A 21,388-nucleotide genomic window follows, 5' to 3' on the forward strand; every position below is an offset into this window, starting at 1 on the left:
CAACATTTAAACGTCCGTGTAAAGATTAGCGGCTGGTCACTCTGAGCCTCAATGTCCTCGCCTGTAAAATTGAGATTATAATACTTACCTTGTAGGGTTTTATAAGGATCTAGCGAAGTGATGATTGTAAAAGCGCACTGTTAATCTCTATAATGTAACATGTTCTTGGAAACTTGGGATCCTATCAATCCCTTTCCCGGAAACCGGCGCAGGGCCCTCTGGGACTTGTAGTCTTGTTCTGGCGCTGGCCCGCCTTTCTCCCTTAGTCGGGGAACCGGGTGTAAGCCCCGGAGCCCCGGAAGTACTCGGGAGCGCGCTGGTTAGGATGGGAAGGTCAGAGGTCGTAGGGGCAGAAGGCGTTCCTGCCGCTGGCCCAGTCGCTATGTAGTGAAGGGGCAGACGTTCTCCCGCAAGTTCTGGAAGGTTCTTGGGCTCGACTAAGGCAGTATCCCCAGGACTCCTAGTCGCAGGCTTCAGGTTCCTGCTGGCTGAACGGAGCCGCCGCCGTCATGTTTGGCTGCCTGGTGGCGGGGAGGCTGGTGAGGATGGGGCCGAGCGGTATCAGGAAGGGGTCGGGTTACTGAGGACGAAAAACCCTGGGGAGGGGAGGGTGTGCCGGCGCTAGGGATGCGGGGAAACCCACTCATCGTCTGTATTTTGGTTGGATGTGTGAGGATGGAGCGTGGGACGCGGGGGTGCTCTTACTTGCCCAACTATGTTCAGATTCCTTTGAATAGGAGGCAGGGTATTAGCTGCCATTTGAGTGCATTTTGTGCCTGGTACTGGGCTAAGTGCTATGCATGCCTTTTGTCAGTTACTCATTTCAGCCTCTGCGTAGTCCTTATTTGGCACCTAGAACAATCCTCATAACTCGTGAGATGGTTATTTTAATTTCTATTTCGCAGTTGAGGAATTTAAATTCAATCGGCAATATAAATGCTCGCCTAATCTCATAACATGAATTAGGTAGAGGTAAACCTGGGATGTGAATCTAGTCTGTAGCAAACTATTTGTCAAAGTGCTCAGGCAATGCATATCTAGTGGGTCTCTTTAGAAAGACCCTTGTAAAAATATGCATAACATAACTGGAAGTCGCCTGAAAGAAACTCCTGAAACCTATTTGTGAGCCATATCTGAGATGATCAGAGAAGGATAGGAGCAATGTGTTTCCTTATTGGTCGTAAGAGATAAATCTATTTCGCCAGGTTATTAGAATTAAATGAGATCAGCGCCTGGAATTGTTTAGGAATAATTTGCAGGGCGAATCTTGTTTGCTTCCTTAGAAACCACCCACACATCCATTTTCAGACCTGACTTCTTTCACCTGGAGTTCTTTTTCTTTCTGCTTTATTAAATGATGCAGCCCTTGTGTTGAATTGGTTTTTTTTCCATCAACTTTTTTGAGACGAGAGTCTCGCTCTTGCCTTGGGTAGGGTGCAGTGCCTCAGCCTTGCTCACAGCAACCTCAGACTCTTGGGCTCAAGCGATCCTCTAGCCTCAGCCTCCCAAGTATCTGGGACTACAAGCGCGCACCATGACCTCCAGCTGGTTCCCACTTTAGAGACTGGGTCTCGCTCTTACTCAGGTTGATCTCAGACTCCTGAGCTCAAGTAGTTCTCCCACCTAGGCCTCCCAGAGTGCTAAGATTACGAGCATGAGCCACTGCGCACCTGGCCAGTCAGTCAACTTTGATAATGTGCTGTATTCTGTACACAGTTTAAGAAATCACAAGGATAAATTGCAGACAACTAGCCTCAAAATTTATTGTCTGTCTCTTGAATGACTGGAAGGTTCCTGTAGTGATGGTGGTAATAGGTAGGCCTGGTGAGATAATTTTGGATTGCCCCTGCTCTGGATAAAGAAAATGAAAAGACCAAGTTGGGATAAGTGGGAGTGTGGGACTCAGATGAATGAGTGTTGTTAATGAGTGATGTTAAAAGGGTATGTGTTTTGTAAATTATAAAAAGAATCCATGTCTCTCTCATGATGTCTACTAATTTGGAAGAAAATTTAGTTGTAGCAGTACCTGTGTCTATTTACCCAACACTCTTCTGTAATGGATATCCAATAGAGGTTCCTTACAGATGAGATTTACTGGGGGTTTGGCTGTTTAATTCTGGAGTGTTAGAACCCATTAAATCAAAATGAAGGGCAAATAGACCTAGTGACATCTCAAAAATTGATATTCTTTTTTTTTTTTTTTTTTTTAAGACAGAGTTTCATTTTGTTGCCCAGGCTAGAGTGAGTGTGCCATGGCATCAGCCTAGCTCACAGCAGCCTCAAACTCCTGGGCTCAAGCAATCCTGCTGCCTCAGCCTGCTGAGTGGCTGGGACTACAGGCATGTGCCACCATGCCCGGCTATTTTGTTATATATATATATATATATATATATATATATATATATATATATATATATTAGCCAATTAATTTCTTTCTATGTTTATAGTAGAGACAGGGTCTCACTCTTGCTCAGGCTGGTTTCGAACTCCTGACCTTGAGCAATCCACCCGCCCCGGCCTCCCAGAGTGCTAGGATTACAGATGTGAGCCACCTCCCCCGGCCTAATTTCTTTCTATTTTTTAGTAGAGATGGGTCTCGCTCTTGCTCAGGCTGGTTTCGAACTCCTGAGCTCAAATGATCCATCCGCCTTGGCCTCCCAGAGTGCTAGGATTACAGGCGTGAGCCACCATGCCCGACTGAGCAGTATATTTTTCTTAAGCTTGTATTAATAGATGGGATATTATAGAGGGAAAAGGTTAGCATTTTGGTAACAACCAGGCAATATTAGGAACAAAATAATTTGCATTCTAGGCAATAAAAATGGTTTAGTCTTCAAAAATAATAGTAGTAACTCGGATTTGGTGTTTTGGTCCAGAGTGGCAATAGCAATTAGAAAACAAAACCAAAAACCCTTATATAAAATAAATTCTTGACAGCCTATTTACCTGATTGCTCTCAGAATTAATATTTCTTTTTGCTAATGGATTTGAAATAGCAGTTTTCATTTTTCTAATTATAAAAGAATTTTTTTCATGAAAATAGATTTCTCTCAAACTTCAAAATAAGATCCCATATTATAAATTGATATTTAATTCTAGAACAGAAAATTATATTGTGAAATGAATCAAGAGGAAACTTTTACAAGTTCTCACGCACAAAACTTAAGGTAGAATTTTTACATTTTTATGTGCAGTTGATCCTTATTCCTCCTGGTAGTTGTGTTCCATAAAGTCTCTGAACACTGAAGTGGTGGATATGGAATAATTGCCCCTAGCAAAACTGCAGGGTTAGGTTTCTGTGAGCCTCTAGTAACAGCATTTTTGATCAACATATAAGCATGTTTTGTGTGTTTCTGTTTAAAGATAATTCAATATGTGTTGCTGATACATTTACATTCAAATCATGGCCAACAACACTATAACTCATGCCTGAAGAAAAACTTACCAACACACTTATTTTCTCCGTAAGGCATGTCATAGTCTTCTTGTACTTAAGAACACTAGTCAGCACTTGAGCTTGGTGATTTTAAACAGCAAAATCACCAAGAAAAAGCACAAAAATGCAAATAAATATGGCATTAAATAGACTGAAAAGGATATTTGTTCATCATATGAGGGGTGAAACAAGAAGGCGCAGCATAGCCTTGTCCCACCTCAGCTGGCAGTGTGTGAGTCTACTCAAATTTTTTGCTGTTCTGGCCATGAGCATGTTTATGAATTGACTTCAAAAATGCAGCTAGCATTGATTTGGGGATTACAAATACGTTTTAGTGAGGTGAAGTCACAAATAGGGAATGTGCAAATAAGGAGGATTGACTGTAATTACTTCTGGATTACTTACCCATTTTAATTACCTGAGGTTCTTTACCTTTAAATTGGAAGATGAGAGCTTGGTGGTGGTATGTTAAACAACCTTTCGTTTTTACAACATTCTGAAGCTGTCTTTATGTCAGTAAAATCCTTTCAGGGTACCTCTGAAATAATTTAGTTATATTTTTAAAAATTGCATTCAGTAAATTATCATTGCAGGGCTAAATATATTTTGGATTCTCTCTTAGAATTAACACTTTTTGGTATATTTGATAGTTTCATAATTAGAGTATCAAGTTAACCCATCATTATACTTGGTATAACGACTGTAATGGACTATGCTGGTAAGAGCTTATGGCAATATTATAACAGTTATAGAAACTCCTCAAACTATTGAACTAAGACGAGTTTCTTATTTTCTAGGTGCAAACAGCTGCACAGCAAGTGGCAGAGGATAAATTTGTTTTTGACTTGCCTGATTATGAAAATATCAACCATGTTGTGGTTTTTATGCTGGGAACAATCCCATTTCCTGAGGGAATGGGAGGATCTGTCTACTTTTCCTATCCTGATTCAAATGGAATGCCAGTATGGCAACTCCTAGGATTTGTCACCAATGGGAAACCAAGTGCCATCTTCAAAATTTCAGGTCTTAAGTCTGGTAAGAATAATATATTGAAATAGTTTCATAATTAGACTTTTTTATTTAATAGCATAAAGACTTTTTTCTTTAATAATGGAATATGGCTTTAATTTACTTTCTATTTTTCTAGTTGTTAAAGTAACACATAACAATCTTTTTTAAAAAGGAAACAATGTAGAAACATTTGAAAAATAGGAAGTGACTTTCCTGATTCCTACCTCCCACCCTATTGGCCTTGGAGAGAACCACTCACTGTTGTTGTCTTTGTATGGTTTATACCTTTGTAGAGGGATTTTTCTGAATTAGTAGATGTTTTAGTAAATAATGAGAGAGATCGTCTCCTAATTTATAATATGCACATGTGTATTTTAAATGAGAAGATAACTCAGGTGGATTTGTATTGGAAATAAAATGAGAGTGCTTCTTTTCTTTCATTAAGAGTTTAAACTCAGGCGTAGTGGCTCATGCTTGTAATCTCAACTATTAATACATGGGAGGCTAAGGCAGGAGATTGCTTGAGTCAGGAGTTCAGGACTGCAGAGAGCTATGATTGTGCCACTGTACTCTAGCCTGTGTGACTGACAGAGCTAGATCCCATCTCTTAAGAGTTAAACTCTTAGATTTTATTACCCTTCTTCCAATGTTCTTCTTTTGGTTCTGTTCACATTGTAGGGACATAATCCTTGCTTTGATACTTTGAAGTATTTTGTGAAGAAAGTGAGAATGAAACTGGATTAAGTGTCTTTACCTCCATTGAATCTCAAGTTCCCTTGAAAATCTATATGAAGACAGGTTTGAAAATTCTTAAAATATACATTCTCCTAGAACCTGTCTATGGAGTCTAAGGAAAAATTGTATTTAGGCAACATGTAGGTAACATTTATGTATTTAACAAACATTTGGGTATTTATTGTGGGATTTAAAAAATGATTTAAGTTCTTGCCCAAGATACTCATATTCTTATAAAGACAGTTATGTAAACCAGTGATTAGAAGGGTGAAAAGTAATAGTGCATGTTAATACAAAGTGCTGAGGGAGAATAGAAAAGGTAGCAATTAACTCTTAAGTTGGTTAGAACAGTTTTTTTTCCTGGGGAAGATGATTTTGAAGCCCTGGAGAAGACAAGTAGGAGTTTGTCAGGCCTATGAGAGACCTACTGGGCATTCTTTTCTAGGTGGAGGTAATATGGGTATAAGGTGAAAGTTTGAAAGCATGGCACGTTCAGAATGGCACAAGGCAAGGTGTGTATAGGAACGATAGCCATAGATCATGAAAAGTTTTATATATCACACTGAGTCATTTGGATTTTAATAGATTGGCAATTTGTTTTTGAGAGAGTGTTTCACTCTGTTGCCTGGGCTAGAGTACTGAGGCATCAGCCTAACTCACAGCAACCTCAAACTCCTAGGCTCAAGCGATCCTCCTGCCTCAGGCCTCCCAAGTAGGTGGGACTACAGGTGCTTGCCATCGCACCTGGCCAGATCAGCAATTTTTTTTTTTTTTTTTTTTTTTTTTGAGACAGAGTCTCACTTTGTTGCCCAGGCTAGAGTGAGTGCCGTGGCATCAGCCTGGCTCACAGCAACCTCAAACTCCTGGGCTCAAGCAATCCTCCTGCCTCAGCCTCCCGAGTAGCTGGGACTACAGGCATGCACCACCATGCCCGGCTAATTTTTTGTATATATATTTTTAGTTGGCCAATTAATTTATTTCTAGTTTTGGTAGAGACAGGGTCTCGCTCAGGCTGTTTCGAACTCCTGACCTTGAGCAATCCGCCCGCCTCAGCCTCCCAAAGTGCTAGGATTACAGGCATGAGCCACCATGCCCGGCCCAGATCAGCAATTTTTAATGTGCTGAAGTCACAGACTTATCTGATAGTATTATAAGAAATATGTGTACCATAAAGTAAATACTCAAATATTTGCATCCACTCTGAAGCCCATTTATGTACCCCTTCCCAAAAAGAACTGCTAAAGGTGTAGAGAAGCCACTAAACAATTTTGGGTAAAGGAATGTTATTTTTATTGAAGTATCATTTCAAAATGAAATTTTTATTAAAAAAATTTTTTTGGCCTGAGGACTATGTGAAGAAGGACCTGGAGCAGGCTAGTTGGTGGACTCTTAACTGCTCTTATTTTATATAGTTGGAATTCTATAGGAAGAAATGGGAGAGAGTAATATTTAAGGCTAAAAATTGTTGAGAATTGGTGGCAAATACCAGTCTCCAGATTTAAGAAGCAGGGTAAATCCCTGTAGTCCTTCTTAGTTGGGGGGTTTCATGAAATAATTATCCCTAATCTCTAAGGCAACTCTTAGAGTATGGTCTCCCGATCTGCAGCTTATTAGAAATGCACATTCCTAGCAGGACTCCAGACTTGATGAATTAGAAACTGAGTGTGGAGTGTAGCAGTCTATATTTTAATATGTTTCCTAGATGTTTCATGTTAAAGTTTGAGAACCTCTGCCTTAGGACATCCACAGTACATAATGAATTAATGCTGCTTATACATGGTATAGCATGGGTAATTGTTCTGAACAATCTTTGGGAACACAAGAGTCACTCTCAAGTCATTTCTTTTCTTCTTTGTGGCTGAGCCAAACAATAGACAATCTATAAGTAGAAAAATATAAATAGGTAATTCAGTATATTTTAGTGAAATTCTGAACATTAAATATAAAGTAATAAAGCATTGAGAGAGAGAAAAGTAATTTATAGTTAAGCAGTAGTAGTCATTAATAGAGGCCAAAAACCAATAGAATAATATTTTTAAAGTACCAAGGAAAAATAACTTTCAAAACTGTCACTAAAGTGAAGAAGAAATAAATATATTTTCAGATAGAGATGTAGAATTTACTATTCACAGACTGTTACTGAAAGAACTACTGGAGGTTGGCCAGGTGTGGATCCCATCAGTTTGGGAGACAGAGGCAGGAAGGTCACTTGAGGGCAGGAGTTCTAGATCAGCCTGGTCAGTGTAATGAGACCATATCTCTACAGAAAAATAAGAAATGTTAGCTGCGTGGGGTGGTGTCACCTGTAGTCCCAACTACTTGGGAGGCTGAGGCAGGATGATCACTTGAGCCCAGGAGTTCGAGGCTACAGAGCAAGCTATGATCATGCCATTGCACTCCAGTCTGGATGACAGCGAGACCCTGTCTCAAAAACAAAACAGAACTACTGGAGGTAGTTATACTTGATAAGAGGAAATTGAAGCTAGAATGAAGAAAAGGATATAAGACACAAAGTTAGCAAAGAAATTGGTAAAGATATCTGGACAGCTTAATTGTATGAAACAGCACAATAAATAAACCCAAGAATTAAATACTGTTGGAGAAAACAATGTATAAGACAGGAGGGGTACTAATCCAAGTTAAAGTTTCCTGAGGTCCTGTTCTTTAGAAGGAGATTGGTGATATTGTTTCTACCCTCAATCTTCTTAAAAATTTAAGAGAATTAAAAAAAACCAAGTACATCCTTACAAATCATTGGAATAGGTAGAGTAAGGTAGTAGAGAAAACAATGAATCCATTAGAATGCAAGAAAAGAGGAAAAAGGTAAAAAGGTATATTAAAAACAAAATAAGATGGTAGATATAATTTCATCTTTATCAGTTATCAAAATAAATGTAAATAGACTAACCTTACCAGAGAAAACATGAAGTTTCCAGGGTGAGACTTTTTTATTTTTATTTTTTTAAATTTTATTATTTTTATTTTAGCGTATTATGGGGGTACAGGTGTTAAGGTTACTTATATTGCCCATGCCCCCCTCCTCCCTTGAGTAAGAGCTTCAAGCATGTCCATCCCCCAAACGTTGCACATCTTACTCCTTGTGGTTGTATGTACCCCTTCCCTTCTCCCCCTGCCCACCCTCCTGACACCCGATAAATGTTACTCCTATATGTCCACTTAGGTGTTGATCTATTAATACTAATTTGCTGGTGAGTACATGTGGTGCTGGTTTTTCCATTCTTGAGATACTTCACTTAGTAGAATGGGTTCCAGCTGTATCCAGGAATATACAAGAGGTGCTATATCACCATTGTTTCTTAAAGCTGAGTAGTATTCCATGGTATACATAAAAGGGTGAGACTTTTTTTTAAAATGCAGCAAACAAAATATATTGCTGTTTATGAGTAATAAGTCTGAAACATTCTGACACAAGGAACCAAAAGAAAGCTGGTCCAAGTCTCTTAATGCTTTTGCCTTGGTCTAATTTTTCTTAAAATTATCAAGAGTAAAGAGATTAATTCAACAGGAATGAAATAATTCACTAGGCAGACTTAAGTATTTCTAGGAAAAGGTGTCATGAATTTGTGTTTATAACATACTTTCAAAATATATAAAAGCATTTATGTTTATAGATCAGTGGGCAGCCTTACAATTAATATTTTAACATGCCTCTTTTTTTGTTTATATTTAAAAATCATGGCTTGTTGATAACATGCTTCTTAGTACATCAGACAGATGCTAGTAAAGATATGGGAGACATGAGTAAAAGAGTTAAAGAGTTTGGGCTCATGGACATTTATGGAACCCTGCAACTAAAAATTAGATCATACACAGGAAATTTATGAAATTTGACCGCATGCCAGGTTGCAGCAAATGATAGATAATTAATATGCAGTCCACAATGTAGTGTTATTACAAACCAAAGGATAAATCATTGTCATGTTTGGAAATTAAAAAATATTTTACAGTAATTCATGGGTCATAGAAGAAAATATTATGGAAATTAAACTTCTGCAGACACCAAAAAACATTACATATCAAGCCTTTTTTTGGCAAAATCATTATAGCCAACTGATTTTTTCTTTTATTGATACATAATACTTTACATATTTATGGAGTATAGGTTGAGTGTTTTACATGTATCAGATGTGTACTGATCAAGTCAGGGTATTTGGGGTATCCATTACCTTGAGTGTTTATCATTTCTATTTCTTGGTAACATTTCAAGGCCTCTCTTCTAGCTACTTTGAAATACACGATATAATCTTGCTAACTGTACTGACCCTAGTCTGCTATTGAACATTAGAACGTATTTCTTCTAACTGTAAGTTTGTATTTATTCACCAATTTCATTTTCCCCTTGCATCCTTCCTAGCCTCTGATAACTATTATTCTATTCTCTATCGCCACGTGATCAAGTTTTTAAACTCTCACATATCAATGAGAACATGCAGAATTTGTCTTTCTGTGCCTGGGTTATTTCACTTAGTGTAATGTTGCTGCAAATGACATGATTGCATTATTTTATGGCTGAATAGTAGTTCACTGTGTATATTATGTATATCACATTTTCTTTATCCATTCATCCATTGATGGGTGAATTAAATAGATAAATTGATTCCATATCTTTATTATCAAACCTTTTAAGTTGTAGGTAAAATAGTACTCAGAAGAGTAATTCATAGGCTTAAATGCATGCATATGGGAAGGTTGAAATGATCTAAGTATTTAACATAAGCATACTAAAAGAAGTAGAAGAAAGAAAATGATAATGCTAAAAATAGAAATTAGAGACAGAAAACAAAGAAACAGTAGAGAGGCTCAGTGAAACCAAAATCTGGCTCTTTGAAAAGACCAATGAAAAGATGACTCACTCAAAAAATGTATCATAGAAAAAGAAGGCACAAATAGTCTTATTAAAAATGTGAAAATGGAGCGGTAACTACGAATTGTTTTATGCTAGTAGATTTGAAATGACAAAGGAGCAGATGAAATTGGCTGTTTTATAGAAGAACATACTAAACAAAACTGACTTAAGAATAAATTGAAATCTTGAATAGATATATCAATAAAGAAATTAATATTAGTAGTTAAAATATACCTCTCCCTTCCACATATAGCTCTCAGATCCACATGGTTTTACAAAGTTCTATATCTTTAAGAAACAAATTGTTCATATTTTATGTAAACTTTCAGAGTATAGGAAAAGAAGCAAAGTTATCCAGTTTATATTTTGAAGCCAATATAACCTTCGTACCAAAAAAGGCCAAAGACAATATGAGAGGCGAAATTTAGCCTATGCCAATTTTACTTATTTAGAATTTTAATATTGGCCAGGTATGGTAGTTTACTCCTATAATTCTAGCTGTGAGGCTGAGGCCAGAGGATTGCTTGAGCTCAGGAGTTTGGACTAGCCTGAGCAAGAGCAAGACCCCTGTCTCTACTAAGAATAGAAAAATTAGCCACTATTGTGCTACACACATGCTACCTGGGAGGCTGAGGCAAGATGATCAGTTGAACTCAGGAATTTGAGGTTGCTGTGAACTATGATGACACCACTGCATCCTACCCAGGGAGACAGAGCGAGACTCTCTCTTTAAAAAGAAAAAAAATGAATATCCATATAAAATAGAGTAAATTGAACAGATATCTTATTTTTAAATATTTTTCATTATAGAAAATTCAGGCATATATGGAAGCAGACTAGATGGAATATTGAATCCCTTTCTGCTCATCACTCAGCTTCAAAAATTACCAACTCATGGATAAATGTTAGTTTTATTCCCACTCATTTCTTCCTTTTCATGTTATTTGGAAGCAAATTCTAGAATCACAACATATAATCTGTAAATATATTAATATGTGTCCCCTAAAAGCAAGAGAGTCCTGCTGGGTGTGGTAGCATGTGCTTGTAGTCTGAGGCAGGAGGATAGCTTGAGGCCAGGAGTTCAAGGCTGTAGTGTGCCATGATTGCTTTGTGATTAGCTACTGCACTCCAGCCTGGGCAACATAGTGAGACCCTGTCGCTTAAAAATTAAAAACAAAACAAAACACACAAAAGGACAGTCTTTTGTTTTTTTCAATGTAACTATAGTACTATTATCACACCTAAAAACAAAGAATAAGTCTTTAATATCTAACTGAATATCTGTGATTAGTGTTCAGATTTCTACTTGTCTCAAAAGGTTTATGTTCATATAAAGTTTTTTTTTATTATTTATTTTTTGAGACAGACTCTTGTTCTGTCACCTGGGCTAGAATACCATGGCATGAGCTTAGCTCACAACAACCTCAAATTCTTGGGCTCAAGGGATTCTCCTGCCTCAACCCCCCAACTAGCTGGGATTATATGTGTGTACCATAATATTGGCTAATTTTTCTATTTTTAGTAGAGTTGGGGGGTCTTGCCCTTGCTTGGGTTGATCTCAAATTTGTCACATCAAGTGATCTTGCTGCCTCAGCCTCCCAGAGTGCTAGTATTACAAGCATGAGCCACTGTGCCTGGCCTATGTAAAGTTTTTAAATAACTTTCAGTCAACATCCACATAAGGTCCTTTGATGACAGTTGGTTGATCTCTCAATTTATTTTTTATAAAATTGAAAGATTGAATGTTTTGTATTTCCAAGAAATTAATTGGGTTTAGAGGTTTAATCAGATTTTGTTTGAGTTTATTTTTAGATTTTCTGGAAGGATTATTATAGGTGGGGGTGTGTTTTCTATCAGGAAGCATATATATGATTCTCTTTTGTGAAATTAGCAATTCATTAATAGGGGTTCAGAATGATGGTATTTGTCATTTCCTTTATTATCTGTAAAGAGAAACTTGCATATTTACTATTTGGTTATCCAGGGGTAGAATTGTACAAATGGCAAGATAAATGCTTCTTTCTTTTTATTGTATGAATGTTCAAAAATGAGTTAATTCCCTAGCATACTTCAAAGGTAATTAACAAGTTTTTAAAAAAATTATGAAACCATGGACATATATGTAAGTGTGCATAGATATATTTGATTTATAGCTTATGTATTTTAACCATCGATACACCATCAGAATCCATTTGAAGGACCCAATTTTAATTTTTCAGTTCTCTGATAATTTCATGACTTTTATCGTTTCTTATGATATCTTCCAAAGAAGAAAGAAAATTTATTTTTTAAAACAGATTTGAATAGCTTTATTGAGGTGTAATTGACATAAAGTAAATTGCACAAATTTAAAGTATACAGTTTGATAAGTTTTGATATATCTATAAACCTGTGAAACTCTCACTGCAGTCAAGATAATGAATATACCTATCTCTTCTCCCACTGTAGGCAACTACTGGTCTCCTTTCTGTCACTATAAAATTGTTTGCATTTTCTAGAGTTTTATATAAATGAAATCTACAGGCTATACTCTTTTTTTGCCTGGCTTCTTTTACTCAGAATAATTATTTTTAGAGTTGTCCATGTTGTAGTGTCTATGAGTTCATTCCTTTTTATTGCTGGGTAGTATTCCATTGTTGGATATACTGCAATTTGTATAGCCATTTACCTATTCGTGGACATTTGGGATTCTCTCTTTTTTTTTTTTTTTTTTTTGGCTCATAAAAACTACTATGAACTTTTATGTACACATCTTTGTATGGACTTATGTTTTCATTTCTCTTGGGTAAATAACTAGGAGTAGAATGGCTGGGTCACATGGTACTTGGATGTTTTACTTCTTAAGAAATTGCCAAACTGTTTTCCATCGTGGTGGTTCTGTTTTACATTTTATCTAGCAGTGTGTCTAGTTCTTTCATGTCCTCACCAACACTTGGTATGGTCAGTTTTAGCCATTCTAATAGGTAGGTAGTGATTTCCCATTGTGGTTTTACTTTGCATTTCCCTAATGACTATTGAGCACTTTTTCATGTGCTTATTTGCTGTCTATATATCTTCCTTGATTAATGTCTCTTCAGCTCTTTTGTATAAATTTTTTATTGGGTTGTTTTCTTATTGACTTTTGAAAGTTCTATATATGTTCTCAATACAAATTCTTTATGAGGTATGTGATTTGAAAATATTTTTTTCTCGGTCTTTGGCTGGTCTTTTAACAGTTTCTTTTATAGAACAGAAGTTTTTCATTTTCATGAGGTTCAGTTTTTCAGTTTGTTCTTTTCTGGATTATGCTTTTGATGTTGTGACTAAGAATTCTTTGCCTAAGCCAAGATCACAGATTTTTCTCCTAGAAGTTTTTTTTTTTTTTTTTTTTTTTTTGAGACAGAGTCTCGCTTTGTTGCCCAGGCTAGAGTGAGTGCCGTGGCGTCCGCCTAGCTCACAGCAACCTCAAACTCCTGGGCTCAAGCAATCCTTCTGCCTCAGCCTCCCAAGTAGCTGGGACTACAGGCATGCGCCACCATGCCCGGCTAATTTTTTATATATATATCAGTTGGCCAATTAATTTCTTTGTATTTATAGTAGAGACAGGGTCTCGCTCTTGCTCAGGCTGGTTTTGAACTCCTGACCTTGAGCAATCTGCCCGCCTCAGCCTCCCAAGAGCTAGGATTACAGGCGTGAGCCACCGCGCCCGGCTTAGAAGTTTTATAGTTTTAAATTTTACATTTATATCTGTGTCCAGTTAGAATTAAATTTTATATTAGTGCAAGGTATCTATCAAAATTTTTTTTTTCTTGGCAAATAAATGTTCAATGGTTCCAGCACCATTTGTTGAAAAGACAAAGTCATAAACACATTTTTGTACATCCATCATCAAGCATGTTCACTTGATACTCGGGAATTCTCAGCTGCTTTCTTTTAAAGTAAAATATTTACATATGCATATGTGAGTATATATTGATTTAAAAAGGAAAGAAATGGAAATAGATACCTTTGTAGTTTTTTAACAATAAAACACTAGTTGGAAAACATGATGGAGAGATTAAATGGATGCTGGTAAATATAGTAAGAAGCAATACAATGGCCCGGTGCGGTGGCTCACGCCTGTAATCCTAACACTCTGGGAGGCCGAGGCGGGCGGATTGCTCAAGGTCAGGAGTTTGAAACCAGCCTGAGCAAGAGCGAGACCCCCGTCTCTACTATAAATAGAAAGAAATTAATTGGCCAACTAATATATATAGAAAAAAATTAGCCGGGCATGGTGGTGCATGCCTGTAGTCCCAGCCACTCGGGAGGCTGAGGCAGCAGGATTGCTTGAGCCCAGGAGTTTGAGGTTGCTGTGAGCTATGCTGACGCCACAGCATGCACTCTAGCCTGGGCAACAAAGTGAGACTCTGTCTCAAAAAAAAAAAAAAAAAAAAAAGAAGCAATACAAGAGGAGAAGCAACTAATTTGGGGAAGGGAGAGATGATGTCACTGGTTTGGATTTGAGAAGCTTGTGGGACATGATACCAGACCCTTAAATATGAATGTAGGTTTTAATTCTGTAGCTGTTGTGTAGTAGCCAGTTGTTAGCCTCTTTTACATAGTTGGAAACTGTAGAATTTAGCAGACTTACTTTGTACCCAGATTATATTGCAGATTATATTATATTTAAGGTGAATGTTAGATTATTGGTTACCATCCAGTAGACAAGGACAATTTGTTGTTTTTGGAAACATACCAGTTAAATTGTCAGTTTAATTGTTCCCACCTTACCCTCACTTCACCATTAGCTTTGCGAACATTCTGAGTTTGGAATGGGTCATGACATTCCTTTTTCCTTTATGGTCAACACTATATTCCCTGCAGGAGATGCTTTGGCAACAGTGAAATATATTTTATCCTGTCCTTTTTGCATTGCAATTGGCTGTCTTCTCTTTTCTCTTGTGACACACAAGAGGTTGGGGAGGCTTTCTACGATCATAAGAACCCAGACATTTCTTACTGTGATACCCAGTCTGGAGAAAATTCAGCAATCAAAATTAAGTTATCTACTTTCTGTAACCAAAACTATAATAGTTTCTCAGCGAGATACATTTTCTGTTGTGGAGTTAGATAAAACAGTCTAAAACCCAACCCAGAGTAGTACTTGATCCAGTATGAGAAATGGATTTTAATTATGATAATAAGACTGGTTCTTTTATTCTCCTACTTTAAAAAAAAAAAGTTTCTCATCATTTTCATTTGCATGGCTATCAGTAGTTTTATCTACGAAAACAAATTTTCAAGGCAGTATTTGTGATAGTAAAGCATGATGTTTTATTAGGCAAAAGTAAAGTAGCTTAAAATATTTAGAGGCTTTGTGCATATCAACATTAAACAAATGTTAAAATGCTGTTAAATCTTTTGTTACTAGTTCTTCACTAGTAAGTTGTTTGGAAAAGCACTCTTTGAATGTTTAATATACTAGAATTCTTAATTTTAAAGATTAGACCTAGTATTTCTAGTAGAAAATTATGTATTATTAAAATATTAAAATAGGTGGATTTGCAGTGGATTTATATTTTCTACCTTTGCGGTGCCCTTTTAAGCCTATGGGTTTAAGTTGGATTATATTGGGCAAACCTGGCTACCTAGCACATCAGGGTGGGGAGGAGCCTTGTTGAAGTAACTTCAGGCACTTGTGATTGAACTGAGAATTTATTAACAAATCTAGCAGAATTTTATAGGAGCCAGGAGGCAGAGAGTTATTCAAATGAAACAAATTTCATGTTAAGAAATTTGGGCGGTGTTCACAGTTCTATGCTAGAAGATGTGAACAGATTTCTTAACATCAGACAAAACAGTTTTGGTTTTGGACAGTAAAGAGAACTCTACGGGAGAATTGCATTGGTAGGGCATCTTGAAACCAATTACCATGAGGTGTTTTTTTTTTTTTTTTTTTGCTTGAGAGCTTGTTGTGATTCTTGGTTTCTGAAAAGGAGTTTTGTGATAAATGTAACATGTTTACCCTGGTGCTGAAACAATCTTCAGATGATGGTTAAAAACCATGACGAGACTAAATTTGAAAATATAAAAGGAAGGTTTTGACATTAAGAAACAACTTCTATTTTTTTTTTTTTTTAACATGGGATATAGAAATCCTAAAACAACAAAATGGCCCATGCTTAGGAGATAAGGTTAGGTAGTTGGAAAATTTGGAAAGTTTTAAATAAATCCCTTACAATTTTGTCTTTAGATGTTATTTTTGGTTTTCACGATGTGGAAGAGACGTTTAACGAAAAACTTCATAAAAATTAGGAAAAGCTGGGAGTTCCCTATAAAGAGATTCTTTTTTTTATAGGAAGTTTACATAAACTCAAGTTAGTACATACAAGGGAATATTAACAAAATTCCTTTTTTTTAATTGAACTTGTGTTAAAACAGTGGGAAGCTGCAGGTACTATAGTATATATGCTATAGGTCTTTTGCTATATTGTGGCTCTTATGCTGTCTATTTACATTGTGAAAGCTTGAGAAATTACTTTAGGCATTTCCGTTAAATAAATTACAGAAGACAAAAGTATCTGCTTATGTAGTCGAGACTTTGTTGTGTATCTTATTGAATATCTACTTGGTGCCTACTCAGGATCTTTAAGTGTATGTGTGAATATTAAAATATCATCCCAAGTTCAGAGGAGACAGAATAGTGGGCTGTGATAAATGAGAATGTCTTTCTGGAAGATAAAACTGGAGAATGAACTTGGAAGTATGGATGGGATTTGGATGAAAGGGAAGTAGAAGGATGAAAATTGCATTTGAAGATGATCAGAGTCATAAAAGTAATATGCAGTCACCTTCAAGTGACAGGGAGAGACTTTTAAGGGTGGCATGATTGATTCCTATTTAGGAGGAGTAAGAGGTAAGGTTTTAGAGATAAAGTGGAACTGCTGTATGGATGGCCATGCTATGTAGGGTTTAAATTTTTTCTGGTAGGCAAGTGGTTGTGCAAGAAAATGGTGTTAAAATGATGATTTAGAGCAGGGATCCTCAAACTTTTCAAACAGGCGGCCAGTTCACTGTCCCTCAGACCATTGGAGGGCCAGACTATAGTTTAAAAAGATTCTGAACAAATTCCTATGCACACTGCACATATCTTATTTTGAAGTAAAAAAACAAATAGGCAAAAACACCCGCATGTGGCCCGAGGGCCGTAGTTTGAGGATGCCTTCTTAGAGCCAGATGCAGTGGCACAGGCCTGTAGTCCCAGCTACTTGGAAGGCTGAGGTGAGAGGATTGCTTGAGCCCAAGAATTCAAGACCAGCCTGGAGCAGCATAGTGAGACCCCGTGTCTTAAAAAAAAAGACGATTTAGGAAAATAATAATTGTTTGGGATGGTTAAGAGAATCTTGTTGATGGCCAGGTGTGATGGCTCATGCCTGTAATCCTAGCATTATGGGAGGCCAAGGTGGGTGGATCACTTGAGGTCAGGAGTTCGAAAGCAGCCTGAGCAAGAGCGAGACCCCATCTCTACTAAAAATAGAAAGAAATTAATTGGCCAACTAAAAATATATAGAAAAAATTAGCCGGGCATGGTGGCAGATGCCTGTAGTCCCAGCTACTCGGGGGGCTGAGGCAGTAGAATCGCTGAGCCCAGGAGTTTGAGGTTGCTGTGAGCTAGGCTGACGGCCATGGCACTCACTGTAGCCTGGGCAACAAAGTGAGACTCTGTCTCAAAAAAAAAAAGAGAATCTTATTGAGATTAGAGCCAGAGAAACCAGTTAGGCAGATTTTATAATGATTGAAGGATGAATGAAAGGGTAGCAGATACTGAATATCTGCAATGTGCAATGGACTGTATTAGGCTTTTACATATATATTTAATCTTTAACAACAACCTTTAGAGGTTGGGGTTATTAACTCCTGGTTTTCAGGAGGCTGAATTTCGGAGAGGTCAATTATTTTGCTTAGAGTCTGCTAACTTTTAGGTGATATGTGTAAATCTACCCCTTTCAAACAGTTGTACATTATATGGCAATACCATACTTTATTTAACTAATCCCCTATTGATGGAAATTTGGGTTATTTCCATTTTTTTGTTGTTTTACTAGCAATGCTACAATAAATATTCTTACACATATCTTTGTATATATTTTCTAGCACTGTATTTCTGTAGAAGAAACTCCTAGAAGTGGAACTGAATTCCTGGATTAAAATGGCCTTTAAAACAAATGGTATAGGAGGCCTGGGAGAAAGGGTACTGAATGTGGATAATGGATCATGAGTGTCATGGCAGTTTTTAGAGAGTCATTATAAAGGTACAGTGTGCTTGGTACTACATAAATAACTAATAGAGCATATCCTTGCCAAGTATAATAGAGTAAGCTATGAAATATTAGAATAGAAGATCCTAAGACAATCTAATTCCTTAATTTTATGTTAAGGCTTATGAAATCTAGAAAGTTTGAGTGTATCTGAAATAGATCAAGGATTAGGATCTAGATACTCAGATTTTTAGTTCACTATTCTGAGTGTAGTAGGTCTTTTTCCTCTTCTAAAGTAAATTGAAGGAAAAAAATAACATTGAAAATTTTTTCCATTGTTTTATGTTTATATATAGTTCAAATATTTGTAATTGCTGTTTTCTGCCATTTTTACTTAATGTTATTTTATAATGGATATTGAAATTTTGATGCATTCGAAAAGTATTAAGTGTTTAGTTTTCCTTTTTTTGCCTTCTTTCCTGTTAGTTAACCAAATAAAGTGAGGAACAGATACATTCTGATCTTTAAAAGAGGTGGTGTGGGAATAGATGATTGAGATTTTTATGTTTATTTGAAAGTAAAAGGTGACATGAATTAAAAAGCTTTCAGAACACTGATCTAGATATGATCCACCTACTTTTTTTCCTTGTTTTAAATTGGTAGTGTAGTAATACATTTTGTTGATAATCTATGGTTTGCCCATTTCTTGTTGGGCATTTTGGGTGTTTTTTGTAAATCTCTAAATGTATTTTGAATCCACTTGTTTATTGTAAAGCACATTTGATTTTTATATGTTCACTTTGTGTCCTGAAAGGTGAAGGAAAGGGTAATATATATTGAATATCATGCTAAACTCCCTAATTAGTTCTAATAGCTTGCTAGGATTTTGTACATAGATTATCATAATGTCTATGAAAAATACTTTTTACTTCCTTCTAATTTTTATGCCTTTGATATATACATATTTATATATATATTTTGCCTTATTATATTGTCCAGGCCTTCAAGCACCATGTTAAATAGAAGTAGTAAGGGTGCAATGAGGCAAGAAAAATAAATAAATAAATAAATGGCATAAAAATGGTTTCCTCTTCCTTTGAGTGTAAGATTGGTGAATTTGTCCTTTTATCAATATGAAATGTCTATTTTTCTGGTAATACTATTGTCTTGAAGTCTACTTTGTTTAAAATTTATATAGTTTCTCCAACTTTTTTATGTTGTTTGCATGCTATATTTTTTCTTTTAACGTAAATATACTTTTAACATACTTTTACCTTTTATTTTTAACATAAATCTCTGTCTTCTGTCAATGGCATGTAGTTTGGTGCTGCCTTTTTTTTTTAAGCTATTCTTAGAGTCTTTTAAGTGGGATGTTTAGTTTATTAATATTTAATGTTATTTATATGTTTAGGTTTAATTTTTTATCTTGCTGCTAATCTTTTTTCCCCCTCTCTTTTTGTCATTCTTTTGAATTGTGTGTGTTTTTAATCCATATGTGTTCTGTTTTTTAGCTGTATACCTTTGGCTTAGTTTTTTAGTGTTTTTTTCTAGGAATTACAGTGTGCCTTGTTAACTTTTCATAGTGTTCCATGAATTCCTATTACAGAAATAAACATTTGTATTTAACTGTGAAACTGGATTTGGTAGTTTTTTATAAGATCTCATCTTCAGTTTTCCTTGCTTGTTAGTCTACTTAGTGAAGTTCTGAATATAAGGACAAAAAGTTCAGGGCAGAAATCACATTTTGGTGATTTATTTTAAAGGTACTTATCTTCATTGCCATCATCTTTGTACCAAATTCAACATTGCAGTTCTTGATAGCATGTAACGGAGTCAGTCTGTAACCAAAAGCTCTGTTACAGATATTCTGTGTATTTTCCCCAAAGTCTAGAATTGCCACATTCTTCACAGTTGCAAAAAAAATTATTTACTCACCTTTGTTTCACGATCAGGTCCAGGTTGCCATGAGAATTTTCTCAATAGACTACATCTTTAATTTTCTCTATGAAGTCTTTTGACTAGCCCATAGCCTGCCTTTCTGAAGTGTGTCCATCTCATTAATACAAAAAATACATGTAGTAGAATTAGAAATCACATATACCTAAGTATTTCTTTCTAGTTTTTTTTTATTAGTACTGTCACAGTGCTTTTTGAAATTAAAAAAAAAATATTTTAGCAGAGTTCTGAAAGTGTATCTAGCCTAAGTAGTATCATTAAATTGTAAGGTAGATAAGAAAGCTTGACAGTCCTTTCAGCATTCAGGTAGAAGGTCAGCTGAATACTGGTTTCCAGTTATAATTTAAACAACTATTAAAACCTGTAACAACTGAATAATGAAATGCCGTGTAACGTTAACTTTAAGAAGTTTTGGTTCAAAATATATCGGGAACATGAGGAGGATACCTTTTAAATTAAGGTTTAAAAACTTGATTCTGAATGGAAAGGGAAAGCAGTTTCTCTTACCAAAACTAGTAACTGAAAAAATTTATATTACGTATATTTATGTGTGTTTATATGCATTTGTCTGTCAAAGGTAAATATTTGTAGAGTTCGTATACTGTTTGAAGAGTTTGTTTGAGCCACATCCACACCACATACTCTTTCATGCACACAAGGTTCAATTTAAACCCTTCCTTTTCTCTGTAGGTTAACTATTTGTAAAGTGTTTCAAGAGACAATGAGGAAATGGCTCAATGCCTCAGTCAGGGAGGATTCCAGTGATATCTACAGTGGAGAATTATATGGAAAATGGGAAACAGAAGAGGCCGAGATTGCAAGAGCAGGTGGGGGAGTAGGACATTAGGTCAGATATAATAGAAACACATAGAGTTTTACAAATATGTTTTATTGTGTCTATAGCACTTTAATATGTGATTGTACTTAATAGAATAAATTGTTGTTCAAATCACCTGTAGAATAAGAAAAAGGGGATACATGTTTATGTGAACGAATAATATCAGTAGAGCTTTGTAGAATACTTTTGTTACGAGAAAAGGCTAATGTTTTATGTTTCAGGCCTTCGGAGTAAATGAGGCCTTATGGTGGGGTTTTATTTTATTTTGGCCAAGGCCTTACTGTGAGGTACTGTTAGTTTGGAATGAAAATGCATTAGGGATTTAA

The 21,388-nt window shown here is 36.1% G+C and overlaps 1 protein-coding gene across 4 annotated transcripts in view; it reads left to right on the plus strand.

The window, feature by feature from the left end:
• Positions 1–301: 301 nt before the first annotated feature.
• Positions 302–21,388, plus strand: part of HIKESHI (heat shock protein nuclear import factor hikeshi) — a 36,139-nt gene continuing 15,052 nt past the window's right edge. Inside the window, exons 1-3 of one of the 4 annotated variants that reach the window (XM_076002406.1) lie at positions 302–539; positions 18,165–18,322; positions 20,915–21,051. In XM_076002406.1, coding sequence (XP_075858521.1) covers positions 20,946–21,051 — 106 coding nt within the window. In that variant the 5' untranslated portion in view covers positions 302–539; positions 18,165–18,322; positions 20,915–20,945. Of the gene's footprint in view, positions 540–4,233; positions 4,472–18,164; positions 18,323–20,914; positions 21,052–21,388 lie in introns of those variants that run through there. The other 3 variants (XM_076002407.1, XM_076002408.1, XM_012738718.3) reach the window with 3 other exon arrangements.

The sequence above is a fragment of the Microcebus murinus genome, chromosome 4, assembly GCF_040939455.1.
Source record: "Microcebus murinus isolate Inina chromosome 4, M.murinus_Inina_mat1.0, whole genome shotgun sequence".
Taxonomy (NCBI): Eukaryota; Metazoa; Chordata; class Mammalia; order Primates; family Cheirogaleidae; genus Microcebus; species Microcebus murinus.